Source organism: Chiloscyllium punctatum, chromosome 6 (assembly GCF_047496795.1).
Source record: "Chiloscyllium punctatum isolate Juve2018m chromosome 6, sChiPun1.3, whole genome shotgun sequence".
Taxonomy (NCBI): domain Eukaryota; kingdom Metazoa; phylum Chordata; class Chondrichthyes; order Orectolobiformes; family Hemiscylliidae; genus Chiloscyllium; species Chiloscyllium punctatum.
Genome location: NC_092744.1, coordinates 29029623 through 29056397, shown reverse-complemented (window position 1 = coordinate 29056397; position 26775 = coordinate 29029623). Strand labels below are relative to the sequence as shown.

General features: G+C 41.1%; 2 protein-coding genes across 7 annotated transcripts in view; both read left to right on the top strand.

Annotated features, from left to right (window-relative positions):
• The window catches only part of LOC140478814 (uncharacterized), a 309839-nt gene extending 293465 nt beyond the window's left edge, over window positions 1–16374 (top strand). The window contains exons 32-38 of the mRNA XM_072572218.1: window positions 49–177; window positions 801–929; window positions 5887–6015; window positions 6577–6705; window positions 9466–9594; window positions 10702–10830; window positions 11409–16374. Of these exons, the coding sequence (XP_072428319.1) occupies window positions 49–177; window positions 801–929; window positions 5887–6015; window positions 6577–6705; window positions 9466–9594; window positions 10702–10830; window positions 11409–11491 (857 nt within the window). The 3' untranslated portion in view covers window positions 11492–16374. The remainder of the gene's footprint in view (window positions 1–48; window positions 178–800; window positions 930–5886; window positions 6016–6576; window positions 6706–9465; window positions 9595–10701; window positions 10831–11408) is intronic.
• Window positions 16375–21512: 5138 nt separating this feature from the next.
• Window positions 21513–26775, top strand: part of LOC140478809 (leucine-rich repeat-containing protein 31-like) — a 39794-nt gene continuing 34531 nt past the window's right edge. For 2 of the 6 annotated variants that reach the window (XM_072572214.1, XM_072572209.1), the window contains exon 1: window positions 21513–21765. The gene's annotated coding sequence lies outside the window, so the exon portion shown is untranslated. Of the gene's footprint in view, window positions 21905–22304; window positions 22551–26445; window positions 26730–26775 lie in introns of those variants that run through there. The other 4 variants (XM_072572211.1, XM_072572212.1, XM_072572210.1 and 1 more) reach the window with 4 other exon arrangements.

Genomic DNA, 26775 nt, shown 5'->3' with positions numbered 1-26775 from the left:
CAGATTTCACAACATACATTTACCAGAACAAATATTTCGCTTTTGTAGCTTGTCCAGAAGGCTATTATGGGAAAGATTGTAGGATGCTTTGTCCATGTGGTGAAGAAGGTCGATGTGACCCAGTGACAGGAAAGTGTCACTGTTGGCCTGGTACAATGGGCTCTACCTGCCAGAAAGGTACAGTTAAGTGATTTATTCTAAAAACCAAATCATATTCACAATACAAATGTAGCTTTTGATATATCTGAATTGAGAAGAGATTGTGAGATTCAATTTACAAAACCTATGGATCATAAACTGTGCAAGGCCCATAACACAGATTCATTTATTTATAGTTGAGCAGTCACGTAACAGATAATTTGATCATTTTGAGTTGCTACTTGATACATCACACAAAAGTCAATAGGCCAGAAAAACTTCCATTTGCCACCCAAATATTTTACCATGAAAAAACTCAAAAAGGGGCTATCTTAAGGTGCTTTAGATTATTAACAGAGCCTTCAGATTTGTCAGTTCGTTAGTGAAAGGAGTGCCTGCTTGAATTCCCATCTAAATTTATTTGACCAACCAATGTTAGGTTTGAGATGGTTTATGCTCACCAGTACAGGAGCTCACTTAAACTGCGAAAACTCTAAAATAATTTTAAAATTTAGCAAGAGGTGAAACAAATTCTGCACTGATGATATAACGTAGGCATCTATTGGACATGAGGCATGACATTCTGACTGATACTGAATTCAGACAGCTTTAGAGCAATTGTTGCTGATTGACTTGTTTAATGTGCTGTTGTTTTGATTCAGTGTGTCCACAGGGAAAACACGGACGAGGCTGTTTGGAGAGGTGTGCCTGTCAGAATGATGGTATCTGTAATCCAAAAGATGGGACATGCTCTTGTGGACTTGGATGGACAGGTCGCCATTGTGAAAAAGGTATCTTCACTCATTAAAGATGCACATCTATTTTGGCAGATTCTATATTTTAAGAGACATATGAACTAAGACAGTGGATGAATGACAATAAATATTGCTGTAACTATGTTAATGATTTAGATAAATACTGGACGTTTGAGGAAGAAATGAATGGTGAATGATTCTGTATGAGTCTATAATAAAGGAGTCATCAACAGTGCATGAAATATAATGTAGAATGTTAAAACAAGAATTGCCGAATATCTCACTGAACATTAGGATGAACATGAGGTAGAGGTATATTGTAACATTTTACAAAGAAGAACTATAATGTAAATCAGTGTGTTGTATTGAAGTAAATCTTACATATTGAAGAGTGTCATAATATCAGTTATGATTTATTTCAGAGTACTAAAATCGGGGGAGGGGGGTGGGGGGGGGGAGGAATGAAATATTAGTTTACACTGACTAAAATGAAACTTGAAAAGAGCAACAATGGTGTTGACCCATTGACACTGTGCCCGGTGAATTGTGGATAAGAAGGGAAGGCATTTTCCCTCAAATGCCTCACATCATTTCATTTAGAATATAGAACATAGAATGTTACAGAACAGTACAGGCCCTTTGGCCCTCGATGTTGCACTGACCTGCGAAATTAATCCGATGTCCATCTAACCTACACAATTCCATTATTATCCATATATGTCCAATGCCCATTTAAATGCCCTTAACATTTGTGAGTCTACTACTGTTGCAGGCAAGTCATTCTAAGTAAAGAAACTATCCCTGATATCTGTCCTAAATCTATCGACCCTCAATTTAAAGCTATGTCCCCTTCATTATCTGAAGAAAAAGGCTCTCACTGTCCACCCTATCTAAGCCTCTGATTATCTAATACGCCTTGATTAAGTCACATCTCAACCTTCTCTCCAACAAAAACAGCCTCAGTTCCCTCAGCCTTTCCTCGTAAGACCTTCCTTCCATACCAGGCAACATCCTCGTAAATTTCCTCTGAACCCTTTCCAAACCTTCCACATCCTTCCTACAAAGCGGTGACCAGAATGGCTCGCAATACTCCAGGTGCAGCCTTACCAGTGTCTTGTACAGCTGAAGCATAACCATGTGGCTCTGAAACTTAATCCCCCTACCAATAAATGCCAACATACCTTTTGCCTTTTTAACAACCCTATCAAACTGGGTGGCAACTTTCAGGGTTTTATGCACCTGGACACCAAAATCTTTCTGGATTAGTGGTGCTGGAAGAGCACAGCAGTTCAGGCAGCATCCAACGAGCAGCGAAATCAACGTTTCGGGCAAAAGCCCTTCATCAGGAATAAAGGCAGTGAGCCTGAAGCATGGAGAGATAAGCTAGAGGAGGGTGGGGGTGGGGAGAGAGTAGCACAGAGTACAATGGGTGAGTGGGGGAGGAGATGAAGGTGATAGGTCAAGGAGGAGAGGGTGGAGTGAATAGGTGGAAAAGAAGATAGGCAGGTCGGACAAGTCAAGGAGTTAGTAACTGAGCTGCAAGTTTGAAACTAGGATGAGGTGGGGGAAGGGGAAATGAGGAAGCTGTTGAAGTCCACATTGATGCCCTGGGGTTGAAGTGTTCCGAGGCGGAAGATGAGGCGTTCTTCCTCCAGTCGTCTGGTGGTGAGGGAGCGGCGGTGAAGGAGGCCCAGGACCTCCATGTCCTCGGCAGAGTGGGAGGGGGAGTTGAAATGTTGGGCCACGGGGCGGTTTGGTTGATTGGTGCGGGTGTCTCGGAGATGTTCCCTAAAGCGCTCTGCTAGGAGGCGCCCAGTCTCCCCAATGTAGAGGAGACCACATCGGGAGCAACGGATACAATAAATGATATTGGTGGATGTGCAGGTGAAACTTTGATGGATGTGGAAGGCTCCTTTAGGGCCTTGGATAGAGGTGAGGGAGGAGGTGTGGGCACAGGTTTTACAGTTCCTGCGGTGGCAGGGGAAAGTGCCAGAATGGGAGGGTGGGTCGTAGGGGGGTGTGGACCTGACCAGGTAGTCACGGAGGGAACGGTCTTTGCGGAAGGCGGAAAGGGGTGGGGAGGGAAATATATCCCTGGTGGTGGGGTCTTTTTGGAGGTGGCGGAAATGCCGACGGATGATTTGGTTGATGCGAAGGTTGGTAGGGTGGAAGGTGAGCACCAGGGGCGTTCTGTCCTTGTTACGGTTGGAGGGGTGGGGTCTGAGGGCGGAGGTGCGGGATGTGGACGAGATGCGTTGGAGGGCATCTTTAACCACGTGGGAAGGGAAATTGCGGTCTCTAAAGAAGGAGGCCATCTGGTGTGTCCTATGGTGGAACTGGTCCTCCTGGGAACAGATACGGCGGAGGCGGAGAAATTGGGAATACGGGATGGCATTTTTGCAAGAGATAGGGTGGGAAGAGGTGTAATCCAGGTAGCTATGGGAGTCAGTGGGTTTGTAAAAAATGTCAGTGTCAAGTCGGTCGTCACTAATGGAGATGGAGAGGTCCAGGAAGGGGAGCGAGGTGTCAGAGATGGTCCAGGTAAATTTAAGGTCAGGGTGGAATGTGTTGGTGAAGTTGATGAATTGCTCAACCTCCTCACGGGAGCACGAGGTGGCGCCAATGCAGTCATCAATGTAGCGGAGGAAGAGGTGGGGAGTGGTGCCGGTGTAATTACGGAAGATCAACTGTTCTACATAGCCAACAAAGAGACAGGCATAGCTGGGGCCCATACGTGTGCCCATGGCTACACCTTTGGTCTGGAGGAAGTGGGAGGATTCAAAGGAGAAATTGTTAAGGGTGAGGACCAGTTCGGCCAAACGAATGAGAGTGTCAGTGGAAGGGTACTGTTGGGGACGTCTGGAGAGGAAAAAACGGAGGACTTGGAGGCCCTGGTCATGGCGAATGGAGGTGTAGAGGGATTGGATATCCATGGTGAAGATAAGGCGTTGGGGGCCAGGGAAACGGAAGTCTTGGAGGAGGTGGAGGGCGTGGGTGGTGTCTCGAACGTCTGTGGGGAGTTCCTGGACTAGGGGGGATAGGACAGTGTCAAGGTAGGTAGAGATGAGTTCAGTGGGGCAGGAGCATGCTGAGACAATGGGTCGGCCAGGGTGGTCAGGCTTGTGGATCTTGGGAAGGAGGTAGAACCGGGCAGTGCGGGGTTCCCGGACTATGAGGTTGGAAGCTGTGGGTGGGAGATCTCCTGAGGTGATGAGGTTCTGTATCGTCTGGGAGATGATGGTTTGGGGATGGGGGGTGGGGTCATGGTCGAGGGAGCAGTAGGAAGAGGTGTCCTCGAGTTGGCGTTTGGCTTCAGCGGTGTAGAGGTCAGTGCGCCAGACTACCACTGCGCCCCCTTTATCCGCTGGCTTGATGGTGAGGTTGGGATTGGAGCAGAGGGATTGGAGGGCTGCACGTTGTGAGGGTGAGAGGTTGGAGTGGGGGAGGGGGGACGACAGGTTGAGGCGGTTAATGTCCCGGCGGCAGTTGGAAATGAAGAGGTCGAGGGCAGGTAATAGGCCAGCGTGGGGTGTCCAGGTGGATGCAGTGTGTTGGAGGTGGGCGAAGGGGTCCTCGGAAGGTGGGCGGGAGTCCTGATTGTGAAAGTAAGCTCGGAGGCGGAGGCGACGGAAGAATTGTTCGATGTCACGTCGTGTATTAAATTCATTGATGCGTGGACGGAGGGGGATGAAGGTGAGTCCTTTGCTGAGGACTGACCGTTCATCCTCAGTGAGTGGGAGGTCTGGAGGGATGGTGAAAACTCGGCAGGGCCGGGAGCTGGGATCTGGTGTGGGTGTGGAGCTGGGAGTGGGGTCGGAGCCAGTACCTGGAGTGGGTGTGATGGTGGGAGGAATGGGGGTGGAGGCATCAGCTGGGGTAATGTTGCCCTCGGGGTTCTGGGGTGTGGGGATAGTGACAGTGGGGTCTGTGGGGGCCGTGTCAGCAGAATGCAGGTGAGTGGCGCTGGTGGGGGTGGAAGTGGTGGTGATCATGGCAGTAGGGGTGGTGGAGGTCACTGAGCATGTGGCATCAGCGATGATGTGAGGGCCGGAAGTGGCTGTGGGAGTGGCCATGATGGGGGTGGAAGTAACATCATCACTCAGCGTGGGGGTGGTAGCTGCGTCAGCCGCATGGCTAATGGCGTTTCCGAGGCCAGGGAAATCTTCTGGAATGTTTGAGGAGCGCTGGTTATGGAGGTGGGTGGATAAAAGTTTGTTGTACTTACAGTTTTTGATGTTTGAGATGGAATTGAAATACTGTTTGTTGAGAGTATGAATTCTCCTGAGGATGTAGTGCAGAGTGGGTCCTTTGCAATTCTGAGAGAGTGTGGCCCTCAGCTGAGGCAGGGATGACTGGAGAGAGGTTAGGTGCCGGCGCATTGCTGCAACCAAAATCTTTCTATTCATCTACACTGCCAAGAATTTTACCATTTGCCCAGTACTCTGCATTCCTGTTATTTCTAAATGCACTGATTTACACTGATTTTTGTCATCGATTACATAGTGATATCACCAAAATTACAGGAGCTGTTGGCAGCACAGCTCTTAATGAAGGAAGGATGCTGGGAGTGGAGGGTGGCTTGTGCTGGGAGTGGGGGGAGTGATGCTGGGAGTGGAGGGGGAATGCTGGTGGGAGTAGGAGGGGGAATGGTGCTAGGAGTGGGAGGGGGGAATGGTGCTAGGTGTGGCGGGGAATGGTTCTGGGATTTAGGGGGTCATGGTGCTGGGAGTAGGGTGGAACATGGTGCTGGGAGTGAAGGTAAGGATTCAGGAATAGTGTGTGCAGATGGGAATGCTCACTGGTGGTTTGGGATGATGGGTGAAGTAGGAATGGGAGAGGGATAGGAACCGTGGAAGTCATGGGGTGTGTGAGGTGACAAGTGAACTCCTGGTATTGTGACTGATACTTTTGAGAGGAGAATGTTTTCTGTTCTGGAGAAAGTATAAAAGGTTGGGGCAAAATATTTAGTGAAGGATTTTCTTTTGTAACTCAGCTTGTCCTGCGGGGAAATATGGAGCCAACTGCCAGCTGGACTGTTTGTGCTGGAATAATGGAAGGTGCGATCGGTTTACTGGCAGCTGTCAATGTCTGGATGGTTTCTTTGGCCCTTTGTGTGAACACAGTAAGTTGCTTAATATTTTACACAATCATCACCTAACAATCAAGCAACGTGCATAAAACCTGGCAGTGGCTTGTTTGAGACTTGGTAACTTGGGTGATCTGGTGAGGCTGGGGCTGTCTCAAGTCTGTGTATTGATGGAAAAATAATCAACCTTTAACAACTGGAATCTTTTTACAGAGTGTTTTAAGATTCATGTGGCTTTTATAGTGTAAACAGATGTTGGCAGTTTGTCACCTTGTTAATTATTTCCCAGAATGCTGTGAATCATTAGTTCACAGTTTAAACTCACATTCTCTTCAGTGCTTTGATCATCAAAGTCAATTTTATTTCAACCAAACAGCTGGCTGTGACCAATCCTCCTGCCTGATTGGAATCAATACACAGCTGTTGCCATGCAGCACGTTGCTCCTAAACAGAGTTGCCTGTGTAGAAATTTTGAGTTTATTGAGTCAGTCGTATTTGGAATTCCTTCAGGAAACAGGGTAGAGACTGGTGTGAGAATTTTTAAATTGTTAGTGGAGCGTTATTTTGACCTGTGTAATTCATCGCTTTGTTTCCTAGCTTGTCCTCTGGGGTTTCATGGTTCAGTCTGTGCTCGCTCCTGTGACTGTAAGCATGGTGCAGCTTGTGAACCTAGCACTGGCCAATGCATCTGTCCACCTGGTTACCATGGTGATTACTGCGAGAAAGGTAATGTCACTTGTGGCTTTTTTCTCCAACATTGTCGCCATTTCACTATCGTTTAGGTTATGAAATAGAGTTTGATGATCAGCAATGGGTCCACATAGCCTGTAGTGCAATGGACGGGTTTCAAATATTTTCTTTGTCTTCATTTATATGATATGAGTTTTGCTGATTAGACCAGCATTTATTGCCAGTCCCTAAATGTCCAGCGGGCAACTAAGAATCAACTGCATTGCTGTTGGCCTGGAGTCACATGTAGGCCAAATTAGGTAAGGATAGCAGTTTCCTTCTCTAAAAGACAAGGGTGAACCAGATGGAATTCTGACAGTCAACAACAGTTTCATAGTCATTATTAAACTCTTAATTCCAGATTTTTATTAACTTCAAACTCCACCAAATGTCATGGAAGGATTTGAACATATATCCCCACAATATTACCTTGGTCCCTGGATTAATCTTCTAGCGACTATATACCAAGTCTATTACTATCATTCAAATCTGTGGAATAAATCTCGCAGAGAGTTGCAAGGAACAATTTAAGTATCGTTTTTATATTTAGACTCATACCTGGTGCATGAGATATAGGTTAGAATCTGCCTGAGGAACTGTGACTGCGATTATAATGGAGAGAAATTTTCATTTGGGCAGTAATCTGAATAAGAAGATGCACAGATCTTTGTGGATCCCACTACTTGCCAGGTTTCACAATGGTTTCAGTTAAGATGTGTGATCTGTTCCACAAGATTACTACTTAGGATATGAAATCTGTTTAGCAGAGTAATGAATACAAGGTAGTGAAAATTATTCAAGAGTTGAGCTGAATTGCAGACCCAAATGTTATGGTTCAATTAGTAAAACATTGCCTCTACATCAGAACACTAAGTGTTTAAGTCCCATAGCTGGTCTTGAGTGCAAAAGTAAAGACTGGCACTCAAATGAATGTATCAAGGAGATGCTGTGAGATACAATCTTTCAGATGAGACATTAAACCAATGCCCCATCAGCGCACTCAGCTGGATGTAAAAGATAATTTGGCACCTTTCTTGAAGAAGAGCTGTAGAGTTACTGCTGACATCCTGCCCCAATATTTGTCCCTCAATCAGCAACACAAAATGATTATCTGGTTGTTATCGCATTGCTGTTTGTGGAAATTTGGCTTTTCTGTGTCCTATATAGTATTAGTGACTAAATCATAGAGCCATTGAGATGTACAACATGAAAATAGATTCTTTGGTCCAACTTGTTCACGCTGACCAGATATCCTAAACTCATCACGTCCCATTTGCCAACAATTAGTTCATATCCCTCTAAACCCTTCCTATTCATATACCCATCCAGGTGCCTTTTAAACTAGTCTCCACCACTCCCTCTGGCAGCTCATTCCATACATGTATCATCCTCTGCATGAAAAAGTTTCCCCTTAGTTCCATTTCAAATCTTTAATCTCCCACCTTAAATGTATGCCCTCTAGTTTTGGACTCCTCTATTCTGGGAAAAAGACTGGCTACTCATCCTATCCATGTCCCTCATGATTTTATAAGCCTCTACAAGGACACCCGTCAGCCTCTGATGCTCCACGAAAAATAACCCTAACCTATTCAGCCTCTCCCTTTAGCTCAAACCTTCCAACCCTGGCAACGTTCTTGTAAATCTTTTCTGAATCATTTCAAGTTTCACAACACCTCTCCGATAGCAGGGAGACAGAATTGAATGTGGTATTCCAAAAGTGGTCTAACCAATATCCTGTACAGCAACAACATGCCCTCCCAACTCCATACTCAATGCACCAATAAAGGGAATTATACCAAATGCCTTCTTCACTATCCTGTCTACGTGGGATCTACTTTCAAGGAACTATGAACCTGCACTCCAAGGTCTCTGTTCGGCAACACTCCCCAGGACCTGACCATGAAGTTTATAAGTCCTGCCTTGATTTGCCTCATCAAACGCACTTCAAAAAAAATACTTTAAAGCTGTAATGCACTTTGGGACATCCTGTGGTCATGAAATGCACTCCATGAATCTAAGTCTTTCTGTATTAAACAAATAAACTAGATATAGTATTCTGTGCAATCTTTTTACCATTGTTGTATTTCTCTAACATATGATTACACATAACCTTGATCTGTTCATATTTCTATATGAACACAGACAAGCACAGAAAGCAAACATTGAATGCATTGGAGGCCTGTGACAACATTATAAACACTAATGGCAGCATGGCAGTCCAGTGGTTAGCACTGCTGCCTCTCAGCACCAGGGACCTGGGTTCGATTCCAGCCTTGGGTGACTGTCTGTGTGGAGTTTGCACATTCATCCTGTGGCTGTGTGGGTTTCTTCCCATAATCCAAAGAATGTGCAGGTTAGGTAAATTGACCATGCTAAATTGCCCATACTGTTCAGGGGTGTGTAGGTTAGGTGCATTTGTCAGGCGTAAAATATAAGAGTAGTAGGATAGGGGAATGGGTCTGGGTGGGTTAGTCTATGGAGGGTTGGTGTGGACTTGTTGGACCAAAGTGCTAGTTTCCACACTGTAGGAATTGTATGATTCTAAGTAATATCTCTCATCGAACTTTGTTTGGGATAGATGAAATTTATTTATTTCCTTTTAAAAAGTGAATGATGAATCCTTACTTCAAATGCCTCCCACGAATGTTCAATCTCCAGAGATGACAGTGTATGACTGGGAAGAGTTAGTGTGGCACAGTTAAGTTTTCCTCCCTGTTTCAGGTATTAATATGTGAACCTCGCTTTGTTATATGTTAGCTTGTGAAGCTGGTCGCTTTGGGGAGCGATGTCAGGAGATGTGCGATTGTGAAGGCCTCACATCATGCCATCCAGTTACAGGAAAGTGCCTTTGTCCACCAGGTAGAACTGGAGACCGATGTGATCGTGGTAATCTTTTTATCCTGTCTATTCCATTTTTTTTGTAATCTGTTTTTGCACAGATAAAATACATGACTGCAGTAATTGAATATTCATTATTTTACATAATGTAGATGTAGTCTGGCAGCTGTAATTGTAGAATGTTTGGGAGTGGAGCTGTGATCTGTTGAAAGTGCTTGCCAGCCTTTCTGGATCATATTCGACTCCTATTCCCAGGACTCATTAGCTCTCATTTCAATTTTTGCTTTCCTACCCAGAGGGTTCAAAATTGCATTACAACAATAAGATGTAAATCTAGGTTTTGCAAGGACTCTGAAATGGAATGGTAGACTGTTAGACTGTTATTCAATGTGCTTAAATGATAGAGTGGTGAATGTGGGAAGTTTCATTTAATAGATCATTTCTTAGGAGTGTCATTCTTGTTTGAGAAGTACCAGCATTGCTTATCATTCAGGGAATTTTAATGTAGATTGAAGTTGAGACCATCATTAACAAATAAAAGCAGTGATACTTCATTGGCTGACATTCAGAGGAACCATACTTGAATTTCGGATGCACCTGATCGGTAATTTGACAAATATAAAATTGGATCTCCCTTCAGTCCTACATATGTGTAATTTGATTCTCACTCAGTCTCAGCCTGGCAGATTAACTGAGCATTAATTGACACCTTCTAACAGAATCTCTGTTTTTCTGATGAGATGTCATTGTCTGTTCATAACAGAGTAACATTGAAAAGTAGGAAATCACACAACACCTGGTTATAGTCCAACAGGGTTATTTGGAAGTGCAAGCTTTTGGAGCTCTGCTCCTTCATCAGACAACCACCTGATGAAGAAGCAGTGCTCCGAAAGCTAGTGCTTCCAAATAAAGCTGTTGGACTATAACCTGGTGTTGTGTGATTTTTAACTTTGTACACCCTGGTCCAACACCGGCATCTCCAAATCATTGAAAGGTAGTACAGAGAAGTTTCTAATCCTCTGAACAGATTAACCTTTCTTGTTGTTAAAAAAAGCATTCTAGTTGTTGTAATGTAGATAAGAAATGGAATTTTTGAACAAATGAAGTTTCATGTGTTGATTCTGAAAGTAATTTGACATTTTGTTGTTTTCTCAGAATGCCGAATAAATCAATTTGGGCCTAACTGTTCCTTGACCTGCAATTGTGCTAACAAGGCACACTGCAATTCCCGCAATGGAAGTTGTGTGTGCTCCTTCCAGTGGATGGGTCCAACTTGTGAAGAAGGTATAGTCATGACCTGCTTTAACATGACAATAATTCAACCATTACTATCAAAAACAAATTCACAGAGTCAGTTCAGGACAATCCTCCTCCCTGTGAATGAATTTTAAAAACTTTTAAAACCTTTCTGTTCACAAACTGATACCAGATCAAAACAATTTCAAAATAATTCACTAGTGATTGATTACTTTGGGATATCCTGAAAATAATATATGGTGCTATCTAAATGCAATTTATTCCTTTCAAGAACTGCCGTGTTGGTATTAGAGTAAGAAAAAAAGATCAAGTTGTTATAAAAGTATATTAACACTGAGGGTGCATTGGCTTTGTACCAGGGAAATGCTTTAAAAATCCATAGTTGAAAACAAAGGATTTCGTTGTTTTAAACATCATTGTAATTGTGTCTGATCATCATTTAAGATGAATTGTGCAAGAAAAAAGTTGCATGCTTTGAAGCCAAGAACATTTTTCATCATCAAAGGGTTAGCTGATTACAAATTCTTTAGTTGTCATTTTGAAGTGGTCTAGTAGCTATGGATCTGGAATATAAATAACAAAAAGCCTTTCCTACTTCTATTCAGGTGGTCCTTCACTGTCTCTGATTCCTCGTGAGCATGCTCAGCCAGAAGAACATCATCTGCAAAGAACTTTCTATCGCTCATAGTTTGATCCCAGTTTCAGGTTTTGGGAGAAGCAATGGGATTTGTTTACAGCTGAAGAGTTCCTCAACAAATCAGGAAACATGATTAACTCTTGAGTAACAGCCCAGAATTTATCCAAGTGACCCCCAAAGGATAACCAAAGGCTTTGTACTTAATTTCAGTAATCATATGACATCCTGTGACCATTTCAACATTCCGATTCTAGCCTAGAGCAATTCAAGCTCCGATGAAGAATGTTGTGAGCATGTGCAATTTTGAGAATTGGTCAGCTCTTGGTGCTTTAACATACTTCCATTCATGGGAAGATCATAAAAATCATACAAAGAGAAAAAGAGAGATTCCAATAATTAATCATAAGGAGCTCTAGAAGTTTAATACCGTTGCAATAAAGGGCTCACGAACATATGTTAGATTAACGACATTTTTAGATTAAAATGTTTAAATTGATTCACAGACACTAGCCAATTCTATGCACGTTTTGACGTCATCTCATTCATTATTTTGGAATGGCATTGAATCCTAGTCTCATTTACATATATTGGTTTGTTTGTCACCTCATTTTTCAATCATGCCTTTGTTATTGTAATATATTAATTAATAATATGTTCAATAATTTTCATACATTTTGAGAATATTACCAAAAGTCTTGTTGCCATATCTATTTGAAACTTGATTTCATCATATATAAGCACAATCCAGTCTGGAGATATCAATGGTTGGACTGAAACTGTGAATGTGCCCATCGCTATCTGATTCCATATTTCATTCTGCTTAGCGAGCAGGGGAAAAGGACAGATATTTGATTTTTCAATAAATAAGAAACATAGTCACCAAGAGAAATACACTTAAAGGAATACACTAAGAGCCCTGAAAAATGTTTGTACCCTAAACAGTTACTAACAACATACATTTCTTTGAAGCAAGTTTTCATTTGTGCACAAAGTGGTCTTTTGTTTATCAGCGACTCTCCTCTTAACCTGTCATAGCAGCATTTTGTTTCTGCTCTCTGATATTCCAGAATGCAGATCCACATTGTTTCTTTTTAAAATGATGTATATTATCCTGTTCCCTTTATAATTAATGGTTTCATGTTGTAACAAGTTCTAAGGTCAATGACAGATAGAAGCAACTGCAATCTTGCAATTAAAAAGGAAGGCTAAAATTTATACTTACGGGATTTTCATAATTACTTCAATTTTGCTGTCTGAAAGCTTAAATTTCCCCAGATCTAGAGGGAATCCACATTCCTTCGTATTGCTGGATATACTGTGAATAGTTAGTCTCCTCTAAGTTAGCAGTTGTGACTGTGAGCACTTTGCCTCAGCTGGCAATCACCATAATTACTTTCATTGATCTGAAGTGACTGAACATTTAAAAGTTCCCCACCTCAAGGACACATATATACCTCATTTCTACAGCTGTTGTAGCACAGTGGTAGTGCCTCTACCTCTATGCTTAGGAGGCCTGATTGCAAGTCTCACCTGCTCCAGAGGTGTGTAATAACTTCACTGATCAGATTGATCATAAAATTTCTACACATCATTCCAAACGCGAGGCCAACAGGCTTCCTGATCAATGTCAACAACTTGTGAAATTTCAGCTGGGGTAATCCAGTTCCAGCATTTAAGGGGTATTCCCACAGAATTTTCTGCAGTTAAAAAATTACTGAGATCTCTGAACGCAGGGAGAGGATATATGTGGCAATCTCTATGCAAATTGCTGGTTTTCCTTATTCCAGTACCCTGCAGCAAGTGTAAAGTTGAATTGGCATGTTGACTAAACATCACGTATAAAATATGGAAATGCATGAGCTGGATCAGGGTTTTTTGGATATTTCATAAAATATTGCACTTTTTGTTATAGGATCCTGCAAGAATTGAGATCTGTTATGTTAGTAATTTGATACTCCTGAATTTTTGTTTTGAATAACTGCTTTATTATTTAGAATCCCATTCATGATCTGATAGAATGCTTTTGATCCTTCCAGTAGAAGACTAGCATAACCACGAGAAGCCACTTATCATTTTTGTTGAATTTCTCGTACTGTGCAGTACCAAATACATTTGTTTTGCTATATTCTAAACAACATGTGCAGAGGTGTTATTATGTACTCTAGAGCAGGTGAGACTTGAACCCTAGCGGACAATGAAATGATGTTAGATATTGTGAGGATAGAGGAATGCAGAAGAGCGCTGTGCATAAGAAAAATATCTGCTGAAGGCCTCAAACGGTAACAATCAGTATATATTATCCTTCAATTCCATTCTCATCTCCCCAATAACTTGGCTGCCTTTGTAGAATATTTGATCCTTTCAGGGCACACACCAACATTTTACAACGTCTGTCAAAGAAAAATTGAAGTGAGGGGAGTGGATTAAGCATCACTTAGAAATATTGGATAACTCCAAAGATCAAATTGGCAGGATGGCATGGCAGCAAACAGTAGAGTACGATGCAAAATGGGCAAACAACTGTCAAACAAACACTAACTCTGGTAGTGCACTCCACACATTTACATCCTATTACATAAAGATTTATTCAGCTCTGTTTCTTCAATCTCTCTTCAATCTCTGATATATAAGTGTGTGTTCTCATCATATACGCAGCAATCACTAGGAAATACATCTTTCTATATACTGCTTGATAACGTTCTACAAAATCACTTCATAATCTCCTTTGTGCTTAAAAAATTTGTACCTTCAAATCTACAACAGGAAGTGCTGGAGAGACTCAGCAGGTCGGGCAGTATCTGAGGAGAGAATGATGTTTCTCTCCAAAGATGCTGCCTGACCTGTTGAGTTTCTCCAGCACTTACTGTTTTGTTTCAGATCCCCAACATCCGCAGTTCATTGTTTTATTTTTAAAAAATTATCTAACAGTCTTATTATTGGTTTATACGTAAGTAACATTGCATCTCAACTTTTATATTCTAAACTACTCTTCATAAAATTCAATATTTAGTTGTGTTTATAATGCTTTCATCCATGTGAGGTGTCTCTTTTGATATCTTGTGGACCTGAACACAACCCCATCCGCCGAATCCCTTTTCTAATCTTAGTCACAACTTTTTTTTCTCATTTTTAGAATATTAATTATTTATACTTTTAACAAAAACATAGCACCTCATATTTTCTGAACTCAATTCAATCTACCACATTTTTGCCCATTCCATTGTCATAAAAATGTCTCCTGCAGCTTCCTTTCATCTTCAAAATTATGTACTCTGTCTTTTTCTTTAAGCCCTGTACTCAAATCCTGGTTAACCAAAGAAGTTTGAGCACCAAATACTCCAGGACATCTCTACTTGCTGCCAACCATTCTGAGAAACAACTCTCTGTTTACTTTTTAATCTGCTTTCAATTCCTACACTTTTCCTATTCCCATATCTTTTAATCTTTCCCAGTTACCTCCTTGTCAAAGGTGCTCTGAAATTCTAAGTATAACAGATTCATTGTGCATGGCAGATAAGTGTATTGATTAGAAGTGTATACTGATTGTGCTTTGATTAGGGGAAATGTATTTCTAAATAACTGGTAAATATACAAGGTGTAGATACTAAATGTATTCAGCACAGCCACTGAGTCACTGATTCACCCGTAATTTTCAAACCATATTACAAATGATTGTGCTGAACATTTCAGTTTCATCCACGAGACTGCCAGAAGCTCATTTGTCTGTGTATATTCTTACTTTGATGAAATATTAAATCATTTGTTTATGCATTGATATTTTGAGAGAATCCACGAGTGATATCAGCAACACAATTATTTGAATCAGAATACTTGGCCCTGCTGGTTTCTACCAACCTTTAGGATTGTAGCTCCTGGCTCGACTGGAAGCTGGTGCAGAGTTCATTTCTTGACAGTGTTCCTTTGGCACTGTGGAAAATTCCAAAAATAATGTATGACCCAACTGCTAGACACTAAGCAAGTCATCTGTACAACAACCTATTTTATTTATCTGTGTTAAATCCTTTAGATTGTATTTGAGTTGTATTAATGTCTGTACTGTGTATGCTTGTTTGTTTTATAAAATCATTTGACTGTAAATGTGTGCTGTACTTGAAATATTAACATGGAAATTGGTTTACTCAGTTATGGGAGTACACGATAAAGAGAGCCTGTGATACCAGGAGGGTAGCACCATCTATTATTTGCCCTTAATTTATATTTTGTGTCAATTTGATTCTGATTAGATCTTGCATTCAAATATTAAAAGCTATCAAGATTATCAAATCCAGTATTGGATTAAGAAGTCAAAGCGTCTAACAAAGTCTGGAATAATGCATTTGCCTTTTACTAGATTTAGCATTGTCATGTTAATATTCGTGCTTCCAAATTATGATAGTGACATCTAGTGGCAACTTAATTATATTTCACTATTTAACTTTTAATCGGTCAGAGAGTTGAAAATGTTGCCATATCCTGATATACTGACTCACTGTTTGTTTCTCAACCTCTCACCCTCAAGCTCACCACCTAACTACTGCTCACTGCTGCCTTCTTGACTCTCCCAGTCACCACTTCCCTCCTACTGGTTGACCCTCCACCTTTGGCGGTAGTTTACAACTTCACCAAGCAAGTGAAAAGCCAGTGGTATCACACTAGTCTCCCATTGCTGCAACCCCATCCCCATTTTCTTTTGCACTGTCCTCAATGAAAGGCAAAATTAAGCAGGGTGAATAAACCTCATGGTGGGTGCTGATGATTCAATCCTAGAATTCTTTCTTCCATGCCAAAGGTGAATGTTATTGCAAAGGTATCTCAGAATTCTGTAATGTTATTGTTTCAATTGAATAACGCATTTCCAAGCATATTCTGTGTTGAATTTGGTGCTATTTTTATACACAATTTATAAATAAAGTTACGACACCTCTTTTCAAAAACATTGAACAATTTTGTCAATTCCTTGACTTTTACTAGACACACAGATGGTTATTCCCCTCCCATATTCAACCTAAGTGAACCAAGTATTCAAATATGATCCAAAAGAAGGAATGTCAGATTTACATTTGTATAGTGTCTCTCATGATCTCAGAACATGATCGCAGCCAATGAGACACTATGGAAGTGTAGACATTGTTGTAATGTAGGAAACATAGTGACTGATTTGCGCTCAGTAAGCGTCATGGTGGCTCAGTGGTCAGCACTGCTGCCTCACAGCGCCAGCGATCTGGGTTTGATCCTACCCTTGGGAGATTGTCCGTGTGGAGTTTATATGTTCTCCCCATATCTGTGTGGATTTCCTTCCAAAGTCCAAAGATGTGCAGGCTAGAATTGGCCGTGCTAAATTGCACATAGTGTTCAGGGATGTGCAGGTTAACCATTGGAAATGCAGAGTTACAGGGATAGGGAAGGGACAGGTCGGGTGGGATGCTGTTCAGACGGTCAGTGTGGACCTGTTGGGGTGAATGGCCTGTTTCCAATTTGTAGGGATTCTATGAAGCTCCCAAAAACAAAATAATCTTAGAGATGTTGATTGAGGGGTGCATTTTAGCGAAAACCGCGAGGCAAACTTCTCTGCTGCTTCTCAAAATAGTCCCATGGAATCCTTTACATGCATTTAAGAGGACAGAGAGATCCTTTGAAACCTAATATCTCAAACAGTTCTCTTTCAGTATCGCATCGATGTCTGGTATAGTAAGATCCATAGACAATTGAACAGCAACAGGTTTTATAGAACATAACTATTTACAAAGGATGGTAAACGAGGACATCTTATCTGGCTTAAAGACAGAGAATGCTGAGATAACTCAGCAGGTTTAGGAGCATCTGGAATGAGAAGCAGAATTAACATTTCAAGTCCTGAAATTCTGTTCTGAAAAAAAGTCCTGTCAGATTTGAAATATGAACTCTATTTCTCTCTCCACAGACGCTGCCAAACCTACTGAGTTTCTCACAGCATTCTCTGTGTTTGTTTCAGATTCCCAACCCCGTCCACAGTATTTTGCCTTTATTTGATATCAGGATATCTATCCAGAATAGGAAAGTTGAGAGTTAGCTGGTTGTCTTTCTCATCAGACTGATCAACGTCATCTGGGCAGAACATAGAAAATCTGAAAAACAAGAAACTTATTGAAGTAAATTTTCCACCAAGCTGGTAACTGGCTCAGCCTGTACCATATTCTAACTCCAGTTAACGACTGCAGTCATGCTGCCTACTCCCTGCTCTTTGCTTATCATGCTGCAAAACCACAAACTGCATCCCAATCATAAGTATATATATCTGGCACTCAGATGTTAGGTTCAGAAACAAAAAAGTACAAAATTGCACTTCACAGTGTGCAGGAAATGATTCATAAACATTTATTGCATTAGTGAAAAAAGTGATGTACATACTTTTCCAACTTAGAACTCTTGATTTTCTAGTTCAAGGATATCACAGGACACTGATTATTGTTCAGTTTGGGCTTATGCTGATAGCTGAGTTCAGATCTTCTTATGTTAGCCATGAGAATATCACAGGTTTAGTTTACATAATGTAAAACATACATAATACAGTCTACATCCAATATCTTTCTGCAGAATATGTGCAAATTTGTCAAGCTCTGGAAGCGTTTTTGCTTGAATTTGCATAGGTACTTCAGCAGCACTTGCTATAAAAATCAATATATCAATTATCCTTGGATGTATCCCATATCCTTTTTTGACACATTTTTAAAATTCATGCACATTATGTTAACATCTAATGTGAGCACTATGCTGTAAGGAGACTGCAGTGTAACTAATGCATGTATTGCAATACAGGAATTGAGATGCTGGTGCATCTGCAGTTGAAGACACTGAGCCATATAACATCAACTTATCTAAGTAACTCAGAAATGGAGTGTGGTAAAAAATAAAACAATTGGTTGACCTGAATATCTGAAAGGTCAACTTACAAATTATTTCTCGAATATGAGCAATTTGAGAATATGATAGCATCATGTAATTCCTACAGTGTGGAAAAAGGACATTCAGCCAATCAAGTCTGCACCAACCACCCAAACAGCATCCCACCCAGACCCAGCCCTCTTTCTCCACATTTACCGTGGCTAATCCACCTAAGTCTGCACATCCCTGGATATTATGGGGCAATTTAATTTGGCAAATCTGCCTGACCTGCACATCTCTGGACAGTAGGAGGAAACCGCAGCACCCAACAGAAATCCACATGGACATAGAGAGAATGTGAAAACCCCACACAGACAGTCAACAAGGCTAGAATCAAACCCAGGTCCCTGGCGCTGAGGTAACAGTACTAACCACTAAGCCACCATGGTGATGTATATGAACTTCAAAATAAGTCATTAAGTAGAGTTGCTTTGCAGTAGACAAAAGGAAACTTACAATTAGGCGAAGAGAAAAAGCTGGTCTTTCTCGTTGATCACTGATGTTGCAGCTTAAAGATGAATCTGACATAGTTAACATGTGTGATCCTAAAATGCTTATATGTTGTGAACACTAAGCGGCAGCAATTCAGTCAAAGTGATCTTTTTTTCTGGGGTGAATTGTTCATGAATAGAGGAGGTCCCATCATATCCTCTGTTCTCCCACATGTAATCCTTGTCACTTTCTAGTTTCAATGGGAACTACATTTTGGACATCCTTTGTTGTCTGCCCTTCCTTATCCAAGCCATACCCCAGAACTCTACTTCTGAATTTTCAGGTGCATGTTTACTCTTATCCCAGGAATGCTACTCCAATGGTCATCATCACCATCACCACTCCTTTGCTTCCCATTCCAAATTATCTGAATAAAGCTCTCTTTCATTATTAATACTGACTTTCTTACATCCTTTTCCTTTCCTTGTGACCGCTGCACATCATTCACCTGCCTTCTACTCCTTAAACATTTTCTCCTAATTTCCTTGAGGTGCATACAAGAATATTCAAGGAAGTGAGAATGGAAGTTGCAGAGGCACTTGCAATTATCTTTGAGTTTTTCCTGGTTCAGGTTTGATGCTGGAGGACTAGAGAACTGTAAACATTAGACCCTTGCTCAACAAAAGTTGTAATGATTAGTCAACTTCGGTGGGGGGAACACTTTAAGTAACAATTATTTTGGATAGAACAAATAGCCATGTGGAAACATGAGAATTGATTCAGGACAGTCAACATGATCTATTTCAAGGAAAATCATGTCTATCTAACTTTCTAGAGTTAATACAAACAGAGAGAACTGATGAGGGAAAGGCTCATGAGTACGTGGTCTGCCAAAAAATGTTCGATCCAATGACACAAAACAGACTTGTGAGGAAAATTATACACCATGAAATAAAAGGGACAGTAGTAGTGTGGATACAACATTGGCTTGGGCGGGGGGAGGTAACAGAGCATTAGTTAATAGGTACTTTCAAGACTGGAAGAAGGTTTGTTGTGGAGTTCCCCAGATGTCGGTACTGGGACCTTGCTTTTCCTGATATATGCATGCAAAACCTGGGAGAATTGTAAATTGTGAGGTGAACAGTATAGAACTTCAAAGCGATAATGACACATTGGTGCAGCGGGCAGATGGATGGCAGATGAAGTTCAATGTGGAAAAGTGTGAGTTGATACACTTTGAAACAAAGAACCTAGAGAAACTGTACAAGATAAAGAGCATGCAGGAAGAGAGAATCCTGAGTGTTTATATATTTATGTCATTAAAGAAGACAGGATAAGCAGAGGGATTTATTAATTAAGTATTAATTAATTAATAAATTATTATTAATAGAGGCTTCGCTTACAAGAGCAATGGTGTTATGACAAACTTTTAGAAGTTGGAGTATGAAGTACAGTTTTTGGCACACCACAGGAAAGTATGAGTGACCTGGAAAGAATACAGAAGACATTTATGAGAATAATCATTTAAGAATCAACCACATTACTGCAGGTCTAGAGTCACATGTAGATCTGACTGTGTAAAGTCAGCAGGTTTCCTTTCCTAAAGGCCATTAGTGTGGTTTTTATAATAGTTGACAATGGTTACTATTAAGTACAGTACCTCTTTTATATTACTCCTGGTAATTCCGAAGAAAATCCCTAATGGTAAACTGCAGAGGATTTACCAAAGATATTCTATATCGTTCACACACCAGCCCTCTTATTGTTTCTCCCCAACAACCCCTATCAGTTGCCCCCAGTAACTCTTATAGATGACTGCAGTAAATCCTGTAAATTATAGCAGGTAACCCCTTTAAAATACCAGCCACCCAGTAATGCCCTAATATCTCCAATAACCTCTGTAGAATATGGCATAGTAACTCTGATGGAGAATCCCAGTAACAGTTATACATTACACTCAGCACAGCAAACTCCCAAGGATTAAACCCAGCAGCTCCTATAAACTAAACCTGGTCATTCTCAAGTAATTCTTAAAGATTACCTTCAATAATTCCTAAAAATTATCCCCCAATCCAGTAATCCCTACAGAATACCCCAATTACTTCCATAGTAATTCCTAAAACATGCCTTTGTTACCCTAAGAAATTGACTCAATAAATCCCAGATATTAAATCAGATAACTTCGTGTTGATTACTTTATATATTACAAAGAGGTATATATTACTCTTTCGATTTACCTCAGTTACCCTTACCTCCCAGTAATACTGATAGACTATCTCCTGTGACCCTGATAGGATCCCCCAGCAATTCATATAGATCACGCCAATATCTCACATAGGTTATCCCTAGTAACTCTGAAAGATATCCCTTTTGTCTCATCTAGATTAATCCTGGCATACACTGCAGAATGGTAACTGATAACTCTTATGTAATATCCCTGGCAGTGCCGAGACTTTACTATCCGAACCTTCTATTGACTGTACTGGATAATTCCGGTAGATTACCCAGCCCTGTTACTGTAGTGAGGGAGCCGCAGGTGACGCTTTGAGTTTCTTCAACCTGGGCATAGGTGATTTCCTTTAACATCCAATCCCTGCGTTCCTCGCCCTTCCGATTATCCAATCCGAGCCTTATGGTCGAATGGCCAACCAGAACACAGAAAGGCGGCCAATCAGCACAGGCAAACTCAGGTGAACAGGGAGTTACCGAGAAAACCTCCTGACCATTCATTGGGATAATCTGACATTTATTTAGAGATGGTTAATTGCGCCGCTGCGTGAAGTGCAGTAATGGGGTCTTTGTTAGATTTCTGAGCTGTATCTGTAGCCTTTGAACTAACTATTTGAAGAAGAACTTAAAGCTGAACTTTCACCGACTCTTCACTATCTCCACTTCCTGATCCATTTGCCTTTTCAGTTCCATCGAAGGCAGTTTGATCTCTGCAGGTATCCTTACGTAAAGTTTGCTGTCAGGTGAGCTCCCAGATGTCTGGTTTCCTGGATGGTCAGTGCTATCGGTTGAACTGTTGCAGGAGTAAAAGGCGAATCCAGTTCGGAGTGATATCCAGTTCCTGGCTGCAATCTCCAGGAGGTGGGGCTGTGTCTTACCCAAGTAGGACAGACCAATGTTTCTTTCTGCGATTTAACAGCCTCCTAACACTTTGTCGGAAAATATTGTTTCCCTTTTGGGGGGTGGGGACACCAAAATGTTTTGCATTAAGTTTTTTTAATTTAAATCATTTCCTTGTGTGTACGTGTATGGAAGGGTGGTATTGGAGATAACAGCAACTTGAAATCTTCAGTTTAAATCTGAGTTGCTGGCGTTTCCTCTTAAAGAATTTCAGTGATGTCAGTTATCAATCTTCCCATGATCCGGAAGGTTTCCTTTTAAGGGGATAAACGTCAATTTGATTCCGGCGGTGTGGAATTGTTCAGCGCTGGAGATTTCTGTGGAACACTCATACTGGGACTTGAAATCTTAACTTTGTTTGTCTCTCCCACGAGTGCTGCTGAGTTTCTGATAACGAAATATGATGTATTGTTTCTGATAACGAAACATGAAGGAACAAATTGATTTGCTAACATCTAAGTAGTTTTAATCAGACTACAGTGTAGTACTCTTTTACTCTTGATCTCTCCCTGGCGCTCTCCTCGCACACTTTAACTTCTTGAAGAGCCTTCTACCAGAAATCTAGGAGAGGATGATCGAATGAACAGAGTCTGAACCAGGCAGACTCAGATCAAATCAGATACTAGAAGTAAAGATTTAATTTATCTGTTCTGTCTCAGTCATGGGCTGAATCTTAATGTTTTGTGGCTAAGTTAATGTGTTGTTGAGTTTCATGGAGAATTTCTGTCATTGTGATGTCTCCTGTTTTCCTCTTGTATCTTACTAAGCCAACCTTTGTTAACTGTGCACTCCAATCACTGGCATGCTTGTTGTCTGATTCTTGCCCTTCTATACCATTCACTGTACTCAGAATAACTCTTCACTGTTGGAATGTTGCTGGTGCCACGTTATAAGAGGCTGTTATGCACCCAGACAGGCAATATTTGTTCAGAGTTGCTCTGCACAGTTCTGGTCACTTGCCCCAGATGTAGCACAGAAGAGGAAATTGGTGCTCTACTCTGAGCAGGACATTAGAGGTGATCAATGACTTTTTGACTCCTCCACTGTAAGTGCCACTGTCTTCTTTCTGACACCTCACACTCTCTATTTTTGCCTCAGTATCCAGCTCCTGTTCAGATTCATGCCCTACCACACTCTCACTATTACCTGCAACATCTTCCTTCACTTGCTGTTGCCTACCTGAAAGCACTAACCTTGCATGCCCTCTGTGCTACCTATTCGCTCGCTTGGGATACTTCTCGGTTCCACAAATGAAAGTAATGGCTGTGCCACTCACTTTTATCTTCATTAATACCTGCCCCCTCTTGTTTCAGAAGGAATGCTGCCATTAATTGGACAGAATGAGCCAACACAGCTGCTATGTTATCTCATACTTGTTTCTTCCTCTGTTTTGAGGCGAGGACCTGACTTTAACTGCCCCAGGTTGCTAGCTGTCTGATTGACTGATTCTGTCCAAGTTCCTGGAATGACATGAGGCTGCTGTAGACTGACTGTGCTAGGACCCTCTGACTGAAGGCTACTCCCCTTGACTAAGGCTTGTTGACAACCATAAGCCTCCTGCTTGTGTACTTGTGCTAAATAGTGCATTAATACAGCAGTACAGTGAGCCTGGTATCTCTGGCTGAGGGGAAAGATGCAAAAGAGTAAGGCAGAGATGTACTGTGGTCACGTCTGTGAGCTGGGGGCATGTCCTTGCAACATTTAAATGCTGTTATTGTCTGAGATTCAGCATTGAAATGCAAAAAAAGTGTTGCACTTGGGTGACTGCAAACTTCACACAGGCACTTTTCCCCGTGTCTGTGTGTGTTTCCTCAGAGTGCTCTAGTTTCCTCCCACAGTCCAACAATGTGCAGGTTTGGTGGATTGGCCCTGCTAAATTGCTCATGGTGTCCAAGGATGTACAGGCTAGGTGGATTAGCCATGGGAAATGCAGGGTTACAGGGATAGTCTAGGTGGGATCCCCTTCAGAGGGTTGTTGAGGGCCTGATCGGCCTACTTCCACACTGTGTAGGGATTCAATGATGTGGAGTGGAGATACACCTTGAAGAATTGTACAGGCTGGCATATTTGTATGCCACTGTTTGTCACCATATGGCTGGTGTGCATGGAGCATGCCTTGAGTTGTTGGTGTCGTGTCCAACTTGGAAGTCCTTTTGAACAAGTTGTAAGCTGAAATTGCTTGTCATCCTCCTTGACTTCCACATTCAGAATTCTCTATTTGATTTGGTCATAGCTAGTGGTACCATAAAAATCTGAGGCAAGATGCACAGTTCACAAGGTAATTGAGGCACAATAATCCTCCTTAATAGACACTGCTACCCAGTGAGAATCTTACTTCAGTGCCCAAACTTAGTTGAAAGATGCAGCAAGTTGTTCTTGACATCAAGATAGGCTTCGCCTGACTTTTCATGTGATTCTGCCACATTTGATACCACAATCCACATTGTTCAGATCTCCCTAAGATTCTGCCCAACAAGAGTCTAATAACAGTTGAAAGCTTCAGAAGTGAAATTCCATGCAGTTGTTCAGTGTCTGAAAAATGAGAAAGTAAAGAAGATCTGTTATAAAATTAAAAGGACTATTTTAGACTAATATGGACAGATGTTAACTTTCTGTGAGGTGTTGAGATAGTACTGTACAAGTTGAGGAACTACAAACCATTCATGGCAGTTGAATGGGAGGAAGACCATAAAATGCAGTGTTCATTCAGTTTATGGAGGCAAGGCAGATGTTGGGCGATTAAATTTTAAATTTCTCATTTCCTGTGCTGTTGTGCTCGCTTGAAGTTATTGTCCAAGTCTCTGTGCATTAGCCTTACTGTCACTTACAGAAAGTTTTGGCCCATTGTGTCCTGATTTTAATGTTCAGTTGATTATACATGTGCTAGAGGTCAAAGACATTTATTAAGAAAGTACAAATATTTAAAGATAATACTTTCAGTATTCAGTGTTTGAGCCTGTCCCTGCACTAACACATCAGCCATGTATTCCTACCCACACACCCCCTTCCCAAACTCAATAATTTCATAACTGTCTGGACTCTCATCATACTGACCTGGAAGGTTCTGATTTCTAAATGCCACTTAGCCAAACACCAAGTATTGAGATTGTCCTTAAGGCACAAAGAATTTTTGTCAGGTCTCAAAGGAACTCTAGGGATTTAGTTCCTATTTACTATCCTTTTGGTTTATGAGAAATAGGTCTGTATGGATATGAGTGAGACAAGATGAACAGTTGGCGGTGATGTTCTGTTCACCCTATTATTCAGCAGATACTGAAATTGGATGAAATTATGCAAGAAGGAGAGCTCTTTGAGCGATGCATAAAGACACAGGAGTGACACGGTGGAGAATGTAAAACTGCACTTTAATTATAGAAATACAAGTCACAATGTGGAAACTGATCACCCAATCTATCAGTATATCTTCAACAAATATTTCTAATTGCATTCACCATGCTCCCAATTCACTGGACTTCTGTCTCAATCTTTCATCCTTGATTGGGGAATGGATGAGAGTGAATGACTTCCTTCAGGGGAGAAGCTGAAGACAGATGATTCGAGGAGATTTAGTCGATGTCCTCCACTTTGTATTGAGTCTTGATTTGATTTTTAAAAAGAGTGAAATTTACCTGTGGTAGTAGATTATGCCAATTTTAACAAAAGAACCCAAAAAGACTTGAGACAATAAATATTTGGATCTAAGTACAAGTTATGACCCCATGCATTTACCCCTTTTGCAACTTCTGTTTCTCCTGACTCTTTACGACTCCTTTTGCCCATCTTTCATGGGTCTTTGACTGTTGTAGCATTGATCTTTGAAATTGCTGCTGCTTGTAAAAAATAGGGTATCACATTTAACATAATGTTAAGCCTAACCTGTTAGATTAAACCAAATGTTCATGACACATCACTGTACTGTACAGTTTATCAGAATAGCAAGAATATGAAGCAGGATTTGATTGCTGATTTGGGTAAGTGAATGTGCTGCTTTTGCTATCAAGTTCAGGAGGAGTGAGACTGGAAAGAGCAATAAGTGATAGTCATTTCAAAGAGGTTTTAAAATAGTACAAGGTAGAATTTTAAAAATCACTTAGGAAGTTTAACTCCTCAAGGGATGATCTGCCTGGACAAGCATCAAGGAGAGTTTAGTAGATGTGAATTTCAATGTGTAAGATTGTTGTTTGTAGTAAACTTAAACACATTGTGGACTGAACACTTGACCTCTGTTGTCAAAGAGACAAATGTTACGTTGGATTCTCCCATCCTCGATTGATTTGAAACTAAATTTCTTGATCTCCTCAAAATAACCCTCAACAATCTCTTGTCTGACCTTCCACGGACTACTGTTCAGTCATTTCCCAGTCTACTTGGAAGGGTAAGGTATCTCAAAAAATTAAGGTACAGGTGAAATTAGCTGTTTTATGCTGGAATTATGCAGCATGAGTGGTGTTCTCTGATAAACAAGATGTTGCCAATAAAGTAAAAAAGATTCTACTTGCAACACAAGTAAATAATGTGTAATTAAATAATTTCAGTGCCAGACTAATAACAGGTATGTCATCTGGAAGTTCAAAAGACTGGTAGATCATTTCAAACAATACACTCTTCAGTTGTTCACGACTGTCAGAGCACTGACCATATATGACCAGATAAAAGCACAATAGTGATGCTGGAAATCTGAAACATGTGAGATGCTGGAGAAAATGAGCAGATCTGATAGCATCTCTGGAGAGCGATTCAGTTAACATTTTGAGAGTAGTGTGACTCTCTTTGGGCCCTGCTTGGTGTATGGTGTCCAACATTAGATGTAATTCTGAATTTGCATAACATTTAATAAGTAGTCTGGTTGTGCT